A 19620-nucleotide genomic window follows, 5' to 3' on the forward strand; every position below is an offset into this window, starting at 1 on the left:
AAATGTGCATGTGCTTTTCCCATCATTATTCGACTGCTCATTCCATTTATTCTCTTGTTGAATTGTGAGTTGTTTTTTGTAGAACTGGTTGGTGATTTGACGTTGATTTGCTTCTTCTTTTGCTGCAGATTGTACTAACTGGCCGCGAGAAGTTGTTCGGGATGACCAGCCTAGGTGAAATAAGCCCTACCAGCGGGAGTACCTGCCATCGCCCGGGCAGTGGAGCATCGCTTAACCACTGTGCCACTGCACCAGGAGTGGTGTGTGGATTCCCAAGCATCCGTACATGCTTGGGAATCCTCAGAAGTTTTCTAAGATTAAACGGGTTGAAAATCTTTTGTTTTTAGGTGTTACCTACTTAGTTGGTCATATCATGTTAATAATGTCCGCATCAAGGTTGCAAAATCAGTTGGCAAAAGGTTGCAAAATCAAGAACTGTGTCATGTTTCAGCCGCGCCTTTTCGACAGAAATCTCTAGAGGTCACATTAGGGACAAGCTCTGCATGTAGCCGCTCTTACGAAAGTGCTTCGAGCAGAGTAGGCTTGCTTTGGTCAGCTTGAATTCTTCGTCACAGCAGCGAGCGCTTGCGCTGCGAACTTATGACCTTGCGAAAAACAGCGGAAGACGACACAGTCTCGGCCATATTTGTTCATGGACACGAACGCAGAGTAAGTACCTCGTGTTGAATCTGATCGGCTGACACACTTTGTACGTCTCAACGCACGCAGCACGAAAAACAACGCGCGCTGAAAGCTCGCTCAGGTGCGCCGAAGTATCCCCGGCTCCTCAACGTGACGTCACGTCGGCCGACATGGACGAGGTTTCCCTGTCCGCTGTTCTCCTCTCCTACGCTCGCGCGGGGCGGGGGAGATTTGAACATCGCGTTTTTAATTGGTGATTGCGCCACTGTTTCAGGAAAAAATCGAAAAAATAATTTCGCAGACGTGATCAGCAATGACACTACTTTAAAACTCTAAAAAATTTGCTGATTCAAAAACTGCCTCAGTATCCCTTTAAGGCAGAGTTGAATCGTCCCCTCCAGTTCTTCCTGAAGCGAGTGCATGATAGAATTTGTGACGAATCACAGCAGCACCATCAGGTACTTTCTGACTTCTTCGTGCCAAGCAAGAAGACTAGCCGTAGAAAGCTTTCCCCTTTGTCCTGTTTGTGACGTGGAATGTTTATATATAGACAGTGTCGAAGCTAAATTAATGTTCCGCACTCTCGGAAGGTAAGAGCAGGTGGGGACAGGCAATGAAGCATTGGATATAGTTAAGAAGTGCACCGACTTAGAGCATGTATTTTCCGCAGACCCGGACCGCGAAAGTGTAATGTTTAGGAAAAAAAGAATTGGGTGAAGTGCATTTGACAGGTACTCTTCCATCATAAATGGCGGTTTGGCAGCGTCCCGCAATCGAAGAGGAGCAAGAGAAAGTGTAATATGTAGGCAAACGTAAAGGCTTCAGCTTAATCGAGGACAAAGCAACGTAGTTAGGCTTATGAATGTAATAAGGTCTGCGGTGATAAGGTCGACGCGGCTGGCACTACATATAGCAAGTAGCTTTCCTCAGTAGACGCTATTTGCTTTAGGAGGATTGCGATTGCGTATTGCATTCATTCGTATACTACGAGAAATAATTTCACTCAAGCGAAACTTCAGCAGTGATGCACGCATTGCGTAACCAGGGTGTAGCCGAAACATATAAAAAGATTATTGAAAACAATATAGAGCTTTTATGCAAAGGAAAAGTGATCAAATATATCTGGGACAGTTGTCATAAGAGCTGACACAATCTTTCTAGTACTATTCACAAATCGTGAGCGAACGGTATTCGGAATACTGATTTTTGAAAAGTTTGAGAATTGTAGGTAAATGAAAATGCCTTAGCAATATCTGATTTTCCAATTATATTGCCTTGATACGTAACTGAGAGGTCGAGCCCCAACAGCGTAATCAAGGAACTAGACCGGGAAAACAAAACAGCGGGTTTGAAAATTATCTGAATAAATCTTAAGAAATGTCCAACAGTCCTCGAAGGGAACAACAGTCTACGGTTGGAACCGAAACATTGAATGCGGTGCGGAAATATATCTACTGAGGGAAGTTAGGACCGCAGAGTCGGACCATTGGAGTGAAATTACTTGGAGCTGAAGAATAGGGTACAGTTGGCACGAACTCTCCAGTGATGAATAGCAGTTCGCCCACATCCCTCAAAAGCAAAGTGCAAAAATGTTTTATCTGACTGGTATTAACCGGCGGCGCAGAACTGCGGAGGTTAAAGAAAAAAAATAATTCATATCGGGACAGCGCAGCGACCTACGGGCAGCAAATTAATGGTGCAGTGTTAACAGACAGGTAGTGAGCGGAGTGGGTCAGGGTGAAAACGCGAGTTAATGATAATCTAGTCGAAATCTGGAAACGGAAATGGATGGCTATTGCCAAGGCATAAAATTCGGCGGGCGTTAAGGGTAACGAAGCATGCTAAGAGGACGACAGAGTGATGGCGACGACTAGAGGCTCAGTGGCCCGCAAAGGCCTAATTAGGCTGATATTGGTGAAGATAAGAGGTTTGGAAGCAGGCGATCGCTGTCTCGCAATATCGATAGCGGCGAACGTTCCTGTGAGTTATTCATTGCAAGCAACACTGCGGAAAGCCCGCGTGACCGAGCCTATGAAAAAAATAATGCATAAATGCAGCAAGCTCAGGTGAGCTAAGTTTGAAAGACGGAATGGGTATACGTATGTTAAAGTTTTGGATGCGACAAAGCTGGAACAACACAAAAAGGTAAGCAAAATTCTTAAAAGCGCTTATATTAAAGCCGTCACATACCAGCAGTGCTCACAGAGCAATGTCTCATCAAGCTGGCTGGCTGTTGGCCACGCCATGTTAGTTATAATGAGGCAACACTTCTGCAAAAGTTCGACGCAGACGCACTACAACAGTTCCCAAGGTGATAAGCGATTAACCGATCAACCATGATAAAAAATTGCACGATCTGCCATTTCTTGACGGAAGGAACAGACACAGCAGCGTACGACCATAGGGCTTTTGGGGATATGTTAAGAGGATAGAAGAATCCAGCTTGTGAGACTAGTTGGGAGCAGTCAGTACAAACTACCCGCTTTTCCCGCTGCTACTGCTGCATGAAAATAAAGGTCAAGCTTGCCTACCCCGTTATGTTCCTCTCCTCTTTCGAGTGGTGCGCTAGAAGAGGAAAAAGTCGCCGCTGTGGCTCAGTGGTTACAGTGCTCGACTGCTGACCCGAAAGACGCGGGTTCGATCCCAGCCGCGGCGGTTGAATTTCTATGGAGGCGAAATTTTAGAGGTTCTTGTACTGTGCCCCCAGGTGGTCGAAATTTCCCAGGTGGTCCCCAGGTGGGCGAAGAACCGCAGTTGGTCGATATTTCCGGAGCCCTTCACTACGACGTCTCTCATAGCCTGAGTCGCTTTGGGACGTTGAACCCCATAAACCAAAGCATAAATCAAACCTAGAAGATGAAAGCAGCTGAGTAAGCCAGCGATCCTTATCAGTGAGGCACATAAATACGAAGCTTAAAATACTTTATTGCAATGCTTTGCATTGATGCAAGAGGCTACAGTAAATCTTATTGCGTCCTTTTCAAGGCAATAAAGAGCAGTCAATAGAAGCTGGAAGTATCGCAACCCGTCCGTTTCAGAAACAACTTGCGATGCCGTCAGGATCTATCCTTGAACGAGGTCGTGGGATGCTACACTGCAGCATGAATCACAGCTGAACATTAATCATGGAGTCTTTCTTCTGGTTGGATCTTAAGAGTCTTATCCCAGAGCCGAAGAAGATGTTTTGGATGTTAGAGAAAGTTTTCTCTGCACTAAATCTGTGCGGCCGAAAGAGAAATAAATTTTCAAAACAGAAAAACAAAAACTTTACTCAAAATTTTGAGCAAACTTTAGATGCAAAAATACTTCAGTACATCGTCCTGAACGTTCTCCGCGCCTAGGGCTTAGCGAAAAAAAATACGCAGAAAATTCACGGTATTACTTAAAAACCTCTGAAGTTTCAATGTTCACTAGAAACTACCCACCACGGTGGGGCCCCTCCGCGGTGGCTCAGTGGTTATGGCACTCGGCTGCTGACCCGAAAGACGCGAGTTCGATCCGGGCCGCAGGGGCTGAATTTTGATGGTAGCGAAATTCTAGAGGCCCGTGTACTGTGCGATGTCAGTGCACGTTAGAGAACCCCAGGTGGTCAAAATTTCCGGAGCCATCCACTACGGCGTCCCTCATAGCCTGAGTCTCTTTGGGACGTTAAACCCTAATAAACCAAAACCAAACCAACCACCACGATGGCTCAGTGGCTTTCGTTTTCGGCCACTGATCCCATTGTCGTGGGTTCGATTCCGGTCGCGGCGCTTGTATTTCGAGAGAGGCAGAATCTACAAATGTTCGTTTGCTGTTTGTTGTCACTGCAAGGTATAAAAACACCTTTCTCTTGGTCCAGTCGTGTTTCGTTTTGTGATTGTGATGATTATGACGAATTTTTAAGGCGCAAGGAAATCGGCGGCCAAAGAGCGCCATGGCACAAAGTATTTTCTTCTCTCAAGGTGAGGTCAACTACTAATTTCCCAAGCATTTAACCCTAAATGAGCCAAGCACCAGACCAGAGGAAAGCTTGTGCGCGTTGTATCAATGGCAGGTACCCAGTGGCGCTGAGGATTGAATCCCACACCTCCTCATGCAAGGCTTGCTGTGATTGCAATACTAAGCGCATTTGCACTTTAGCTACAGAAACCCTGTTAGTCTGATATATTCTGAGCAGTCTACTACGTCGATTTTGACAACCACTACGGTGATTTGGGACGTTAAGCGCAGAATTTTCAGGTACAGTTTTCCTGTTGGATATCTTTCGATTCGTTGTTCATCTATGCTAATCCAGACCCAAGTTAATCGTTTCATCAATGAATCTCACGATATCCAAGCCTCCAATGAGTGTCAGAGAAAAAAATTAAGTTGCCCGGTAGAAAGGCATAGAAGTCAGGTTTGCGCTCTGAACGAACGGCAGCTACCTTCAGCCCCACATCTTCAGTAGATATGCCAGGGCGTGCTTCGCAACTCGACTTGATGGTGTGGCTGCTGCAGCACAAAGCTGAAAAAAAAACATCGAAGATAATTCATGATTTACGTTCCTTTTCATGGCAAACTTTGGCACATAGCTCATTTTACAGAGAATAACACAAGCGCTAGTACTGAAGTCGTTGTCATTATCCTGATTTTGAAAAAATTAAACCATCATAATTAGTATCATTACCATGAACAACAGCTTGACTAAGCCCAATTCTCAAGAAAGGCCTCTCCACTATCTCTCCAATTAAGCTTGTTCTGTTCCGGCCAAAAGCGTGGCTACAACAGCTAGGGAACATTTCTGGCCCAAAGTATTGCTCCGATCGCTCTTTTCTGACCAGCTTGGGGACGACGTATCGTGTAGCCGATGTGTGTATTATATTTGAAAACAGTGTACCGAGCCGTGAATTTACACATTGGTGCATGCAGAGGTGACCGAGGAGCAATTAGGAGTTTGCATGGACACGGGCGAGGAATCGCTAAAGAAGTCATCCCAGATGAGATATGGATTCCGGAACGAAGGTAAATAAAAACTACCTCTACGATCATACATACACCTTGTACGAAAGTCAAAGCAAAGGAAAGGGCACTAATGTTAAATTGAACGAAGAAAACACCACTCAGGGCAGACAAAACTCGATAGCTGCTTAAATATTCATGTACCGCCTCTACGCTTCCACATGCGAAGTTTTCTTCTTTAGCTAGCCTTTAAAAAAGAAATAGCACGACACCACAGACAACCACTAGAGCACCGAACGTTCGGACGACAAAACGAGATGTACTTGTAGTGCGGTAAGAGATAGTTGAGCGGACACTTCTGAAAAAAAAATGTGAATTAAAAAAATCTCTGTCGTACATCACAACCCAACAACTCAAACAAGCTCTATGATAAACAATCACTTTTCATGCCATAGGTTTCAACCAAAGCAGCCACGAAAATTATCTTTGCTTTTCAGGCTAATTTTGCGCCATCATCTTATTTGGTGGTGTACTTATGTTACAATACCTATCTAGGTTTGACTGAAAAGGAGAGCTTAAGTTCTTTCTTGCTTTGTTCTCTTCAATAAATCAATTTTTTTTTGTAATTAGTTCTGGCGAAGAGAGTGAGATCAGAATTTTTTGCGGTCCTCAGTTTGTCTCTTCTCGGTGTTCCCATCAGTTTCAATGTCATATCACTGTGCTATGTCGGAAACAAATTTCCTTTCGTCAGCCGCCAATTTTTCACCTCAAGCATACAAGCTGGCAAGACACGAATTTAATTCTGCAACCTGAAACTTTCAGTGCCGTTTGTTCGATGGCTTCTGGGCTCATGCTTTCTAGACCAAATACTTTTTACCGCAACACATACAGGAGACCATAGGGGCACAAACTTATAAAATTTTTGAAGCGAAAGCTACTGTTACTATGATGCTAAACCAAGGTGGCCCATAAGGTTTCAGGTTAGGTCAAGGTCAAGTCAAGCGCAAAGAAAAAAAAATGCGGAAGTCTTAAATTTAGTTAAACATGGTGTGTAAACGAAAGCTTCATTTCCCTGGTTAAGCTAAGAGTGCTGCTTGTGGTTGAAAAAAATGACGAGACATATAGTTTGGCTTAAGGGAATGAAGCTTTCCCTTACACACCAGGTTTAACTACAGATAAACCATCAGCTACTTTGATTCAGAAAACACGCGCGTGCATATGTAAACTCAAGTCACAGGGAAACGACGTGCATAATACACTCAGAATGCACTAAGGTAATCGCTAATGGAGTTACAACAACCTGATTTTTCAGTTAATCAAATGATCAGGTGGAGAATACTTGATAATAGAACATGGTCAACGATGAATCAAGTGATACAAAAATACGCAGAATGCAACCAACTTCTACATTTAGCCTCGTTGATTACGAACAAACATTTGGCTCAATGGAAACCTCAGCAGTCATTGAGGCATTGCGGAATCAGGGTGTAAAACAGTCTTATGTGAAAATACTCTAAGATATCTACAACGACTGCGCAGGTGTAGTAGTCGCCCATAAAGTCAGCAATGAATTTCCAATAAGGAAGGGCGTCTGGTAGGGGGGGCCATCGCGTCCATGCCATTCACCCGCTGTTTACACGAGGTAGTCCATGGTCTGCGTTATCAACAGTCGTGGTTCAGACTTAAAGAAGAAGACCAAATTAATTCTTCGAATCGCTGATGATACTGATACTTCCTAAGACAGTCAGGAGATGACCTGAAAAGCATGATTAATGAGTTGGACAGGCAAGGCAGAACGGTGGGTCTAAAAATTAACATGCATAAAACAAAAGTGATGTTCAACAGACTCACAAGGGAAGAACCGTTCACAGCTAGTAGCAATTTGCTGGAAGTGGCAAGGGAATGCTTACTCTTAGGGCAGGTGGTGACAGCTGATAGGATTATGAGGTGGAAGTAACCAGAATCTTCGGGTTAAGCGCACATAGCCGGTTCTCTCAGATCATGAATGGCAGTTTACCAATATCTCTCAAAAGAAAAGTCTATAACAGCTGTATCTTAGCCGTACTCACCTACGGGCCAGAAACGTGGAGGCTAACGAAAAAGGTTCATCTTAAGTTGAAGACGAGTTGAAGTTGAAGACAAGGCGAAAGCAAGATAACCGCCGGTCCTTGGGAGTAGCGAAGTGGATTACAAGAGAAGGAAAGAGTAGCGGGGAGAAGGAGAAAGTCAGGTGGGACGATGAAATTGGGAAGTTTGCAGGGATAGGGTGGTCGCAACTGTCAAATGATATTATTAACTTTAAATACAAGTAAGAGGCCTTTGTCTTGCAGCGGACGTACCCAGGATGATGATTAATTGTTGTATATGAGCTTATAGATATATATATATACACTCATGAATGTTTATATGCACATAGTACACTCGTGAGTGTATATACATTATGTACGCGCCTTGTTTCTGAATAAACAGTTGTGAGCTAGTGCCCTCTCTTGTATGTGTTGCGGTAAAAAGTATTCAGGCTTGAAAACCTAAAACTTACCTGAATATATTTTCGACCAAACCTGCCAACTACAGAACTGGTTTAGCCCCTTCGCGTTTTTGGAATTGTCGCCTTTTACATTCGAATGTTTAAGTTGCAAAATTAAGACTACCATCACCTTTAGAAATTTTTATTCGGCATGGTTTTTAATAACCCGCCGATTATTATAGTGTATTTTGCTAACAGGAACAAGATTGACTGGATCGGCTGGCTGAACACAGCCATAGCGAGGTTTTTCATGGGACTAGTTAAACCATCCGAGTTCGGCGCACCGATTTGCCACTCAATGTTAAATCATCTTTCATTGTGATAAACCTGGCCACAAGGGTGTAAAAGGTGAGACTCTTACGCAAGCTTTCTCCACAATCTGCATCTGGTCAAGGGGAACCACATCTGTCCCTAGCTGAAAAAAAAAACATACACACGAAAATTTTCTCGGCTCAAGATTTTCTAAAGATCGAGCACTTGTGCTCTACAAACTTAGGCAGATTCTCCCAAACCGATTCGACATTCGTATAAAAATGTGCGGCAGTCGGGAAGTTCTTTGAAGGATGCCGCATTCCGTAAAAATTTTGTGCACAAATTCGGGGAGATTGACCAAGTTTTTTTTCTGAAACATTGTTTAAACTTCCCACAATAAAAAAGGTTAGTACTGCGCGAATGGGACACGACCGAACGAGGAACAAAAACGACAACACAGGCGACAAAACGTGCGCCTGTGTTCTCGTTTTTGTTCCTCGTTCTCCTGTCGAGTCCATCTCGCGCAGTACTAACCTATTTTCTGCAATCAACTAACTAGCCCGCCAGAACGTTTTACTTCCCGCAAGGACGGTTTTAAGAGCTCTAGCAGTTAACGTGAGGCTTTCGGGCACTCCGGCTTCTTCCAATCATTTCAGGAATACCCACGACATCACACAATACGATGCGACAAACTCGTAACCTGTACTGTCTTCACATGTAACTGTTAGATTGACAGTCTTCGGATAAATTCGGTAACTCTTTTTCGTTTGGGTGCTGGTGCGAGGAAGCCTGCTGGCTTGCGGATATGAGTGAAGCCACCTGAAGATTGAGGTACGTGCAGATTTTCACGTGGCAGCTGCATTTTCATACGTGCGTCCCGGAGGGGCACGTCCGTCTCGGGAGGGAAGTTCACAAGCACTCGAGGTGGATGGCTTCGGAGACAATTCATGTGACATTTTTGTCAAATAAGGGCTTTATTCTAAGGAACCGCTAACGGCGCAAAAGCACCCGTGATGCAGTACGTGAGTGTGAGGAGAGAGGCGGGCAGCCGACCACTGTTGAAATAAACGTTGAAATTACTGCAGCTTATCCGCACCTTTAATCTAAGGTATGCGTACCTGTATACATAAAACGCTCATGTCAGTGGGTGCCAGATGTTTGGTGCAAGATTAAGCATACAAGCAACATTGTCTGAAATGAGAAAATAACTAATATCATGCAGAACTCCCACTTTAATTATTGCGAATGTTTCTCTATATGCTCAGCAAGACTATTGCATTCGCAAATGCCGTGAAGAAATGCACATACAAGCTAAGCGCATATTGAGTATAAAAAGTAGCTGATTTAAGAATTTATACATGTAACTGCTCAGTGCTTAAAATGAGTACTCACCCAGTGTGCCCATAGCCATGCCTGCATGCATGGAACCTTTTCCTGAGTAAAAAATAAAACAGTTCAGTTGCATTTCGCGTGGCTGACACTTTCAGGCTGATAGCTTTCTTTTATTGCTTTTTACTCCGCAATGGTTAACAGAGCCACCTAGTCAATTAGAAGACCTCGACAGCACCGCTAGGCACCCTGGTCCGGTTGAAAATATTCCTGTCATACCTAGAGCTCTAAGCGGTTCAAGGCATCCTAAACAGAATATATCGTTCGTCAAGGACTATTCTGTTGTCCTGAACGCTTGTTGATACTTGGGCTTTGTGATCCGGAGTTCAGTATGGAACATGAGAGAGGCTGTAGTGGACAACTGAGGAGTAATTTGTCCGCAAGCAGTTATTTACCGTGCACTATTTTCTCACACCACAACGGGAATTTTCGCATACTGTCTGCACAGAAATGCGGCCGCCCTAGCCAGCGAAATATCCGTTGATGTTCTGCATAGAAGCTTAACAGCACATCCACCCTACTATCCAGAGGTCCCTTACTGCCGGATGTCCGGTTCCTGTAGTGTACATCAATTACATAGTTCTCCTTACTGAGAAAGACTACGGAGGTTACTTAAGACTACCGATGTGCTTTGAGTGCCAAAACATTCGTTTTATCTTTATTTGCTTTTAATTTTCTAATTTATATCTTCGTTGTTAATCGCATACCTACTCATTAGCAAACAAGCGTAAATCAACGCAAATACTACGTTCGCCTTTGGTCGCCAAGAATCAAGCACGTAACCATGTAGAATAAATACCATGAAAGAAAAAAATAGCTGACGTGGCAGGGTGGTTAGCGTGCTCGCCTCCCAGCTTGAAAGTCCATGGTTCATTTCCCCGCAGTTTCGGAAGAAGTTTCACTTTTCTTTGATACCACGTTGACCTCACCTGACTTTTTTTAAACCAGTGCTTCCGGACAACGCTGACGCCGGCTTACATTGCTGATGAGCCATATAATGATTTCCAATTACAAAACAGTACCTTTACAACTATTTATAAAGCATTATGTTCCACGTACTCTCTTGTATCCAATGTATCCCGGCGGAACCATGGACGAAAGGTTTCCTTACGTCCCTAAATGGAGAGAGCGAGAAAAACACTTGCCATCGTCACGATACACTGCAAGGCAAAAGTCCAAGAAGCCACACTGAACTGCTAGATTATCATCACCCGCGTTGCTAGTTATTGCTACTGATTTTTAGAATTCTAACAAAAGAGTATCGCCGCAAAAGCGTTAAGGCTCCCGTTCTGCGCAAAACCCGGCGTTATCGATGTCGTCGTATCAGCGTTGTGAGCGAAAAATGCGGATTGTGTCACCTCTCAAAGGTGGCACCTGACAGTTAAATTAATGATTTTTCGAAGCAGCTGCCTTGTTCAGAGCAACCTGACACTCACAAGCCGCACCAGTTGCTGTTTGGAACAGCCACCTGTCGAGGCAGTGGCGCAGCGCTTAAACGCAGCAGCACTGTTCCAGAAGTGCACGAGAATTCTCCGTGGCCTTGTATGTAAAGTAGAAAAAACTGTGTCTGCGAACTGATACTCAGGGTGAACTCTTGGACGCAGAATTAATCCATAATGCTATCGTGTCCTAGCCTTAGTGCGACACCTAAGTGTTCCCTCATTTTTTCCTACCCTTTTATCGACCTGTTTGCTCTAATTTCTGCTATCTAGTAATAAACTTTCTTTTGCTCTGGTCTGTGCGTTTATCAGTCGACATAACTGTGCACTAAGGCAGTATATTTTGATTGTGTTCTTATTTGCGGACTTGATTTTTTTTCTCTCCGCCTCCACTTTCACCCTCTTTGTGCATAGTTTTCCTGTTGACATGCGTACCCAAAATGCTTTCTCTGCATTTTGTTTCATATTGTGACGGGGCAGAAGACGACGAACCGTGCAGTGGCGTGGGCAGGAGTGCTCGCGCCAAGCCGTCAGCCATTAAATTATGCTACAACAATGTGTCATGTCGTACTGTATTAATCGGCTTGTCGCCACGTAACACTTTGTGTGAGGTGCGGGGTATCATTGCCAGTCTGGCCCCGCGGCTTCGGCGTCCTGTGTCTACCGTGGTAATTGGTACTGTCTACCTGGTCCGCACCGCCCGGCTGTACCCGGCTGTCACCCTGACTTCGCGCACTTTTACGTGGGAAGCTCCCAGACACCCTTAGAGCGTGTGGGGGTAGCGGTCTCGGACTCGAAGGAGATGCCCTCGACTCAGCGTGGCAAACTCAGCGGAGACCAGCCACCAAGTGACAAGAGGTTTTTGGGCGTTCGGTGCCCAGCTTTCGCTGGTCGCAAGCCAGAGAATGGGTCGGAGCCAAAGGTTCACAAAACAAAACAAAGTTTATACAGCAATTGAGACGATACAGAGGATTACACAATCACTAGTACAAACACATACAAAGTGATTAACAGAACAATGCAATTCGTGCAAAGTTAAGCTCGAGAGAGAATGCAATACAAAGGCAATATTGCACCTAAAGTGCACTAACACAAGAGAGAGAGGTAAACAAACAAAACACAATTTGTTCACCGGGCACTGCGGCAGTCCGACGACCAGAGTTCCACGACGATGCCGTCCCGCAGACTGGCGAACGTTGCCTCGTTGGTCCGTGGCTGGCCGAGTGGTGTTTTCCCCGGGAGTCGAACGGGCGCGCTTCTCCGAAGCTTAAACGGCGGTCCGGACTGACTGATAGCGGTCAACGTCCTTCTTTATAGGCTCGCTCTCCCGTCTGTTTGTTGTTCGCGCCCGAGTAGGCGCGCACATACACGCAGCATTGGCAGTGCTGTCTCCCTTTCCTCTTCTCGCCGGCCGCGCGTCCCCATTGGTCAGAGGTCGGGGGTCGCATCTCGAAGTTTCGAGCGTGTTCTTGAGCGGCGCCGACGCCGACTGGCGAGGAGGACGTGTCTTAGTGCACGCAAGGCTACGCCCTTTCCCCCCCGTCAGCCGTAGAACCGACTCGCATGTTCGAGAATAATCGGCGTGGATGACTCATTTCCTCGGCGCACGCCGCGGCGGTGGAGAGAGAGGCACGCGCTCGGCGGGGCTTTCCCTCTCCCCCGTCGGGCTCGCGCCGGCGAGACGCCGTGCGCGCGGCGGTTTTTCTTTGTTTGTTCCTAAAATGCGCCGAATTTTGTGACACCGGCACTATAGAACTGAAATATACATGGTTTCGACTTCAGATCTAGACGAATGATGCTATATGGAACAGAGCTTTCAGAGTTTCAAAAATACCTGACGCACTGGCCAGACCGCCGTTAACCAGTAAATGAGTGCCTAAACAACATTCTGGCATGCAACCAGTGACTGCGCCCTGTACTTTCCGCACATGGGCAAAAGAAAAACCAGAAAGGCCTTCTCGGTGTTAACAAAACCGCGCTTATTTCTTCAGTCGACACATGCTACGTGGCTGTCATGTTAAGGAAAGAAAAGTCCTTTGTTAGCAGCTATTGTGTGAACAAATTAGCGGAATAAGAAATAGGCGCGAGCGAGAAAATAAACGTAGGACTCGTGAAAAGGCACACCATAGTTCTGTACTAGTCGGTAAACGTGCAAATTCAATCTGGACATGTGAACGCATCGCATTTGCCTCACCTGGAAGCTGTCTCTGTGCATCAGCTGGTCACATATATCGATTGCCTGGCAGGCGCTGTTAACAAACTGCAAAGAAATCCAGTAGCCTTTCATCTTAAGCATATTGGAAAGGCAAAAGTGAAATAACATCGATTTCCTGTAGCGCGCTTCCATTACACTTCCGTTAGATATGCTTTCATTACGCTGTGCTTTGCAGTGCACTTAACCCTGGTGATATTCCAAATTCAAATGCTTTCTCGAGACCACTCTAGTCTGGATGTAGGCGTCCATACATTCTGTGCAATTATATAGAACCTAATTGATAGCGTAGTGAATGTCTCCTGTCGAGGGCATTTTCTGAAGACTGAGTCTCGTGCGTTGATCTACTTCATTAATTGCAATCCACCAACGAATGTCTCAGAAAAGCTCCCGTAACTAATTTTAAGCGCATCCATCAGGCATTGAGAAAAATACTGGCCCTGCAAGCTTTCTTTTTTTTGTAACCTTCATTTCTATGCATCACTATGTCATAATTATTCTGATATCTTGGTTACCTGGCTAAGTATTGAAAAGTGTACATGTTTGCAAGCTTCACCCTATTAAAACCCCACCCAGCGTTAAAAAATCTAGCATCTACAAAGTGATCACCAATTCCTTTTCCTCTTTCCATTTATTACCGAGCGCGCGCTGTCACTATAAAATTACAAACGCAAATTTTTCCACCATTATAATATGAAGGTTCAGAAGGGCTAATATTCCTGATAAAATGTATGCGGTATTTCCTTATTAGCACAGTTACCATGCGTGTATTTCTAATTACCTGGTCATACTTGCTTCTGTTGGCCTAAGATTCATCCGTGTGCAAAATCTTCCTTTTGATTCATTTAAACTTCCTACTTTTCATCGGCTAGGTCAACCCTCCCAATGTTTACCTTGCATCATGATAGCCTACAGGTAATTATTCCTGTTCTTTCATTCGTATCTTATCAGTTCCATTCTAGAAATTCACGCTCGCGTGTGTCCCGGAAAGATCCTTCATTCTTAAAATGCATTCGAAATCTCAACTACAGATGCCTTTCCTCCTTTGTTTACCAACGCATCTCCAAATAACTGTGTCAAATAGTACTCTCTGTAGACAAAATGCCCATGATAGTCTTATTTGGTTACAGGTGCAATATTATTGAAGATTGGTTTTTTGGTTTAGCAAAACGTTCAGCTGGGCGAGTTGGTAGATATTCATGATTTGAACAGCGCGAACTCTTTGGTCGCTAATATCCAGCCACACAATCCTTTGCGAACGGGTCGAAGCAACACGTGTTTTTCTATAAAAACGAGCAATTCATAGATGTCAATCATACCATGAAATACGGTTCTTCACTAGTTTCAGTCGAGGCTGGCTTTGTAACGGATAAAGGTTTGAAAGGGGTAAAAATAGTGAGACTGGACAGCTTTCTATATTTAAATCAAGGACTCCTGTTTCGCTACAACAAACTTCAGCTGTTTACAAGCCATTAAACTAATGGGTTGGAATGTGCAGACTTTCGAAAACTTCATCTTCGTAATGATTGAATATATCAGACTGCAATGAAAAGTTCTAAACTTCCTTAATAAGAAATTTGCGTCTTCATAACTTTCTTCACTACCGAATAGGCCACTTTACCTTTACAGCCAGGGCATCAGCATGAAATCGCTTCAGTGTCAGTAGTATAGGAAGACAATTCTTCTTGGCATAGTTTATCAGGCGTCCAAGCTGCCTTGAAACAAACAGTGCTGCAAGAAAGAGAAGAAGTGTTTCTTCATGCCTAACATGATGGTGGCAGATTCCCGGAATGAGCAGTACGTTTGAGTTCAAGTTTTCCCCAAATAATAGCCAGAGTTTACAAAGGAGGCCGAAAACCTAAGTTTTTGCTGAAATAAAATACCGAAAAAAGGCAGCAGCAGGAAGATGTTATATCCTAACTTCTGTATAAAGTCTCTTGAGTCATAACGTACCTCATAAAAATACTTCAATTCCACTAAAATCCACTTGAAAAACGTGATGGTAGTGTGTGGTGACAAAAAATACTTGGCCGTGATTAAGATGCGTTATTGATGTAAAGGGCGCTAATTTCCACAGCTCTGGTCCTGTTGTGTTTGTCTCTTTTGTTTGCATGAGTAATTAGCGCTACATTTTTGCGAAAAAAATTGCATAACAAAAACGTAAGCAGGTAAAATTTACCAACATTAATTCAATCGCATCAAGCATATCAATTTCCAGGCGTATTCTTGTAATTCGGTAGTGAGATGTATAAAACACAGCGCGACTCACAATGCTGACTGTAGATTCCAGTGAAGCTGCACCGATCAGTCACTTCGTCCGCGAAGAGCTGTACTTTTTGTTCATGAAGATTTTCCTTCACACGTATATCTATCTCCTCGCCACGATTACGAGTTTATTCCTATTCTTCCTAGGCTCCACGACGCGACAAAACATTCGTAAATAAAATGTGCCTAAATTAAGACAAGTACGCCGCAGTACCCACCCTGACGCACTCACTGTCATTATATGGTTGGGCTTCTAACCCACAGAAGTGGTTTACATTCTGAAGCTTTGCGATCAAATCGCCGAACTCAATCCAGGTCACACTTGATAACAGCCCGCTCGGCGCACTTAAAAGTTGAATAACCCAGAGACCGCAATGAGCTAATGAATGAATGAATGAATGAATGAATGAATGAATGAATGAATGAATGAATGAATGAATGAATGAATGAATGTTTGGACAGAAATACAAAAGGTCTGTCGAGGAGACTGACAAAAAAGCAACGAATGCCTGACTAAGTGTCAGTCCACTTTCTGAATACACAAAACACTCAAGCAACACAGGGGTAAGAAAACTAGATAAAGTATATACATCCACTTAAAATGGAAGGTAAGTACATGCAATAAATAATAGAAACAATGAAAGCATGTTACACTTTCAAGGAAAACAATCATATCTGAATAGATAACAAGTACAAGTTCACTTTTTTTTAAGTTTACTAGAGATGACGAATTCGTTTACAATACTGAGAATGGTAGGATGATGATTTAGGAAATCTGGAATTATAAAAGATTGCTTTTGCATACCGTAGTTTCTCCGTATCTTGCCTGTGTTGTACATAGTGTGTCTTGTATTATATGTGTGCTCTTTTCGAAGGTATATTCGGAAAAAGGCGCTTTCATTATGGCTGATCTCTCGAAATATTACAATAGCTGTTTTTTATTAATAAGATTTTGTATTGCTAATATACTATTCTTCTTGAAAAGAGGCGCAGAATGACTTCTATAGGGCGCACTTTCACCGACAGGTATCATACGGTTCTGTAAGGTTAGCAAGCTGTCGACGTTAGTTTTCGTCGTGGTACCCCAGACAGATAAACAGTATTGGAGGCGTGAATACACTAGGCTATAGTACAACTGTTTTTTTAATCGAGAAGGAAAGAGATGCTGTAATTTATTAATAATGCCGATGTATAGTGCAATATTGGTTTTCACGCTGTCGACGTGAGTGGCCCAGTTTAAGTTTTCTTGGTTGGTTTATGGTTTATGGGGTTTAACGTCCCAAAGCGACTAAGGCTATGAGAGACGCCGTAGTGGAGGGCTCCGGAAATTTCGACCACCTGGGGTTCTTCAACGTGCACTGACATCGCACAGTACACGGGCCTCTAGAATTTCTCCTCCAAAGAAATTCTAGCCGCCGCGGCCGGGATCGAACAATTTAAGTTTTCTTCAAACGTAACACCAAGGAACCTACGGTAAGTGGAGCGCTGGACGATTTCATCACGGCATTTTATTACTATGTTGTCATCAATACACTTGTTACGAGCACGAAAGGCAACGTATTTTGTCTTTTTAATGTTTAGTTCTAACTAAACATCAACATAATAAACGCGGTCCCGGAATTCGAAATCTCCAATATGCTGGCAGTAGAGCATAGCACCAGCGGAGAGAGGGCCAAAACGCGGAACAAATATGCGAAGTCATAGCCAAAACTTTTTGTTTACAGATACCCAACAATAAGTACTGTGAAATTATTCCCGTGCCATTATTGCTTAGCGCCCTGTATATATGAAAATGCCAGCTGAATGACAAAACTGCAGAATTGGAGAGAAAGTAAAGCTTGAAAATCTCGCATTTTCTCCCACCCTATCAGAGAGAATGTGACGCCCTTCCAAATTCAACACATTACCAATCCTTGCATGCAATGCTCTTGAACTTTACCCCATGCACATGTAGACAATCCTTCGGCGCCTATTCCACAGATTAACTCTTCACTGAGACCGAACCGCGCCCCGTCACGCTCACTAGTCTAAGCATTTCTATCGACAGGGTGTTCGTAACCTGGCTACACGATGTTGTCAAATTTCCTGCTTTCATGGCGACGATCAAAGTTCTTGCTATTTTGCTCAGCCGAGTTGAATGCAAGTGCGATTAGGTCTATTTACAGCGCGATAAAGCGAGTTAAATTTAAATCTACGCCACATCCTGCAGAGCTTGCTCTATTGTCAGAAGGTGTTCCCAAATAGCTTTTCATACCCGCCGTACGGAGTGCTTTACTGAGTTGCGCGAGAGTCTTCATATAGTTCGGCTTTTCTTATTCACTCGTTTTCTTTTTACGGTACGGGGATTGGCCACCTTTGGCAGCAAGAACACGATTGATGAAACAGGCGCTGATTTCGTCTCTCCAGAGGTTTCATATCTGCGGGGCGCCAGTAGGCATTCTCAGTTTTCTTTCTGTACGCTGAAATCGTCTTAGAGTTTACGCGGGTACAGCTTTACAGCTAGATACAAAATAACTACATTTACTTCACTCTCTCCAGAACATCACAATGTCTCGTTTAGCTTTTATGTGGCCTGCTGCTGCAATATTTATACCTTAATTTGTCGAGCGGCTAAACGTTTGTAAGAATGCATAATATAAGACCAATAACAATTCGCAATACTTGAACAGTTGTGTTAACCTAAGGCCCAACATTGATTGAGATCAAAAGTTTTGATAAATGCGGTCTGTACGATTTCGCGCCATTTTGAACATTTTTCGTTCAGCTCAACTAACTCGTCAATTAAAGGGAGCCTCTGTATCGCTTCGCGCCTGAGTCCGCTCTGGTATTAGACGAGCATCTAATTATAGCCATTGGAGCTTCCACAAATTGGGAATTCTTACGCACAATTTTTCCCTCCCATCGGTAGATGCGTAGGTTCTTCCGGTACTATTGCGCAGAACATAAGCACCGCTCTTCTGCAAGCCTATTGTATGCTCTACTCACACAGTAAGTGGTGTCACAACAATTTAAATATCATGTCGAGAAATACCACGGAAAAACCACTTAACTTTGTTTTTTTTATCCTTGTATATAGCGGCGCCAATAATCACATTTTTTTATCGCCATACGAAGTACAAAAAGGACGAACTGTGGTTGTAAAATTAACACGACTAAAGCAAAAAAAATAAATCAGCTAGGTTTGGCCGCAAACGAAAGAAAATACAAAGTACACAAAAAAACGAAAAAGAAGTACAATGCCTTACAGACAAAATAGTGCTTGAGGATATGTCCAGGAATACAACGCTCCATGCGTTAGAAGGGTTTTGCCTCATTTCCATAGCGCCTCATATTCTAATGGAGCCCGACAAAAAAGGAGGCAGCCAAAAGTGGTGCGCACCTTATAAACACAGCGCGGAAACTATCATGCAACAACACACCCTTAAATCAGATGTCACTGCTCAGCCACTTACCATCCTTTGGGTCTGAACGACATGATGTTACAGCAGTTAGAGTCATATGTAGCAAGAACACGGCCCACCAGTTGGGTCCTGGCGCCATCACTTCGCTACACCGGGGAACTGTGGCGATACATGAGCTGCTAGCCTAGAAGAGGCCAAATGTATGTCAATATTTAAGTCAGAGCACGTGCGCTGCAGCTGCTTTCATTATGTGGAATGATCTTCCCCTCAGTTCTTTTTCTCATGCTATGCGAGCTGAGATGAATAATGACGTGTCCACCGATGGTTGGCTCAGAGGGAAAAATAAGAGCTTTCCTTATTTTTTCCTGCCCTAATTATGACGGGGTGAACCGGTTTATTATCATGGTCCTGGGTTTAAACTGGGCATAAGTAGATGCAAGCACAGACTTGAGAGTTCAATTCGAGGCATAATTAATTAAATCAACTGGCCTAAAGACGCTCATAGGACTCGTCGGGTCGGTCATCACAGGGATTACATCAGCGTGGCAGGGCACGGACTCGATGAATGGCTCA

At 43.9% G+C, this 19620-nt stretch overlaps 1 protein-coding gene across 2 annotated transcripts; it reads right to left on the reverse strand.

Annotated features, from left to right (window-relative positions):
- Positions 1 to 3607: 3607 nt before the first annotated feature.
- On the reverse strand, positions 3608 to 19177 carry LOC149327949 (uncharacterized). 2 transcript variants are annotated; one of them, XM_089562373.1, is made up of 7 exons: positions 19099 to 19177; positions 15003 to 15112; positions 13364 to 13429; positions 9734 to 9775; positions 8451 to 8504; positions 5049 to 5128; positions 3608 to 3736 (listed from the first exon to the last, which is right to left on the reverse strand). In XM_089562373.1, exons 1-6 carry the CDS (start codon positions 19142 to 19144, stop codon positions 5051 to 5053), a joined length of 396 nt encoding a protein of 131 aa, XP_089418499.1. In that variant the 5' UTR covers positions 19145 to 19177; the 3' UTR covers positions 3608 to 3736; positions 5049 to 5050. The 2 variants fall into 2 exon arrangements, with proteins under 2 accessions (XP_089418499.1, XP_089418500.1); XM_089562374.1 differs by lacking the exon at positions 3608 to 3736 and having other exon boundaries at positions 4941 to 5128.
- Between the last annotated feature and the right edge of the window lie 443 nt (positions 19178 to 19620).

This window comes from Amblyomma mixtum, chromosome 10, assembly GCF_055824585.1.
Source record: "Amblyomma mixtum isolate Tamu chromosome 10, ASM5582458v1, whole genome shotgun sequence".
Lineage (NCBI taxonomy): Eukaryota > Metazoa > Arthropoda > Arachnida > Ixodida > Ixodidae > Amblyomma > Amblyomma mixtum.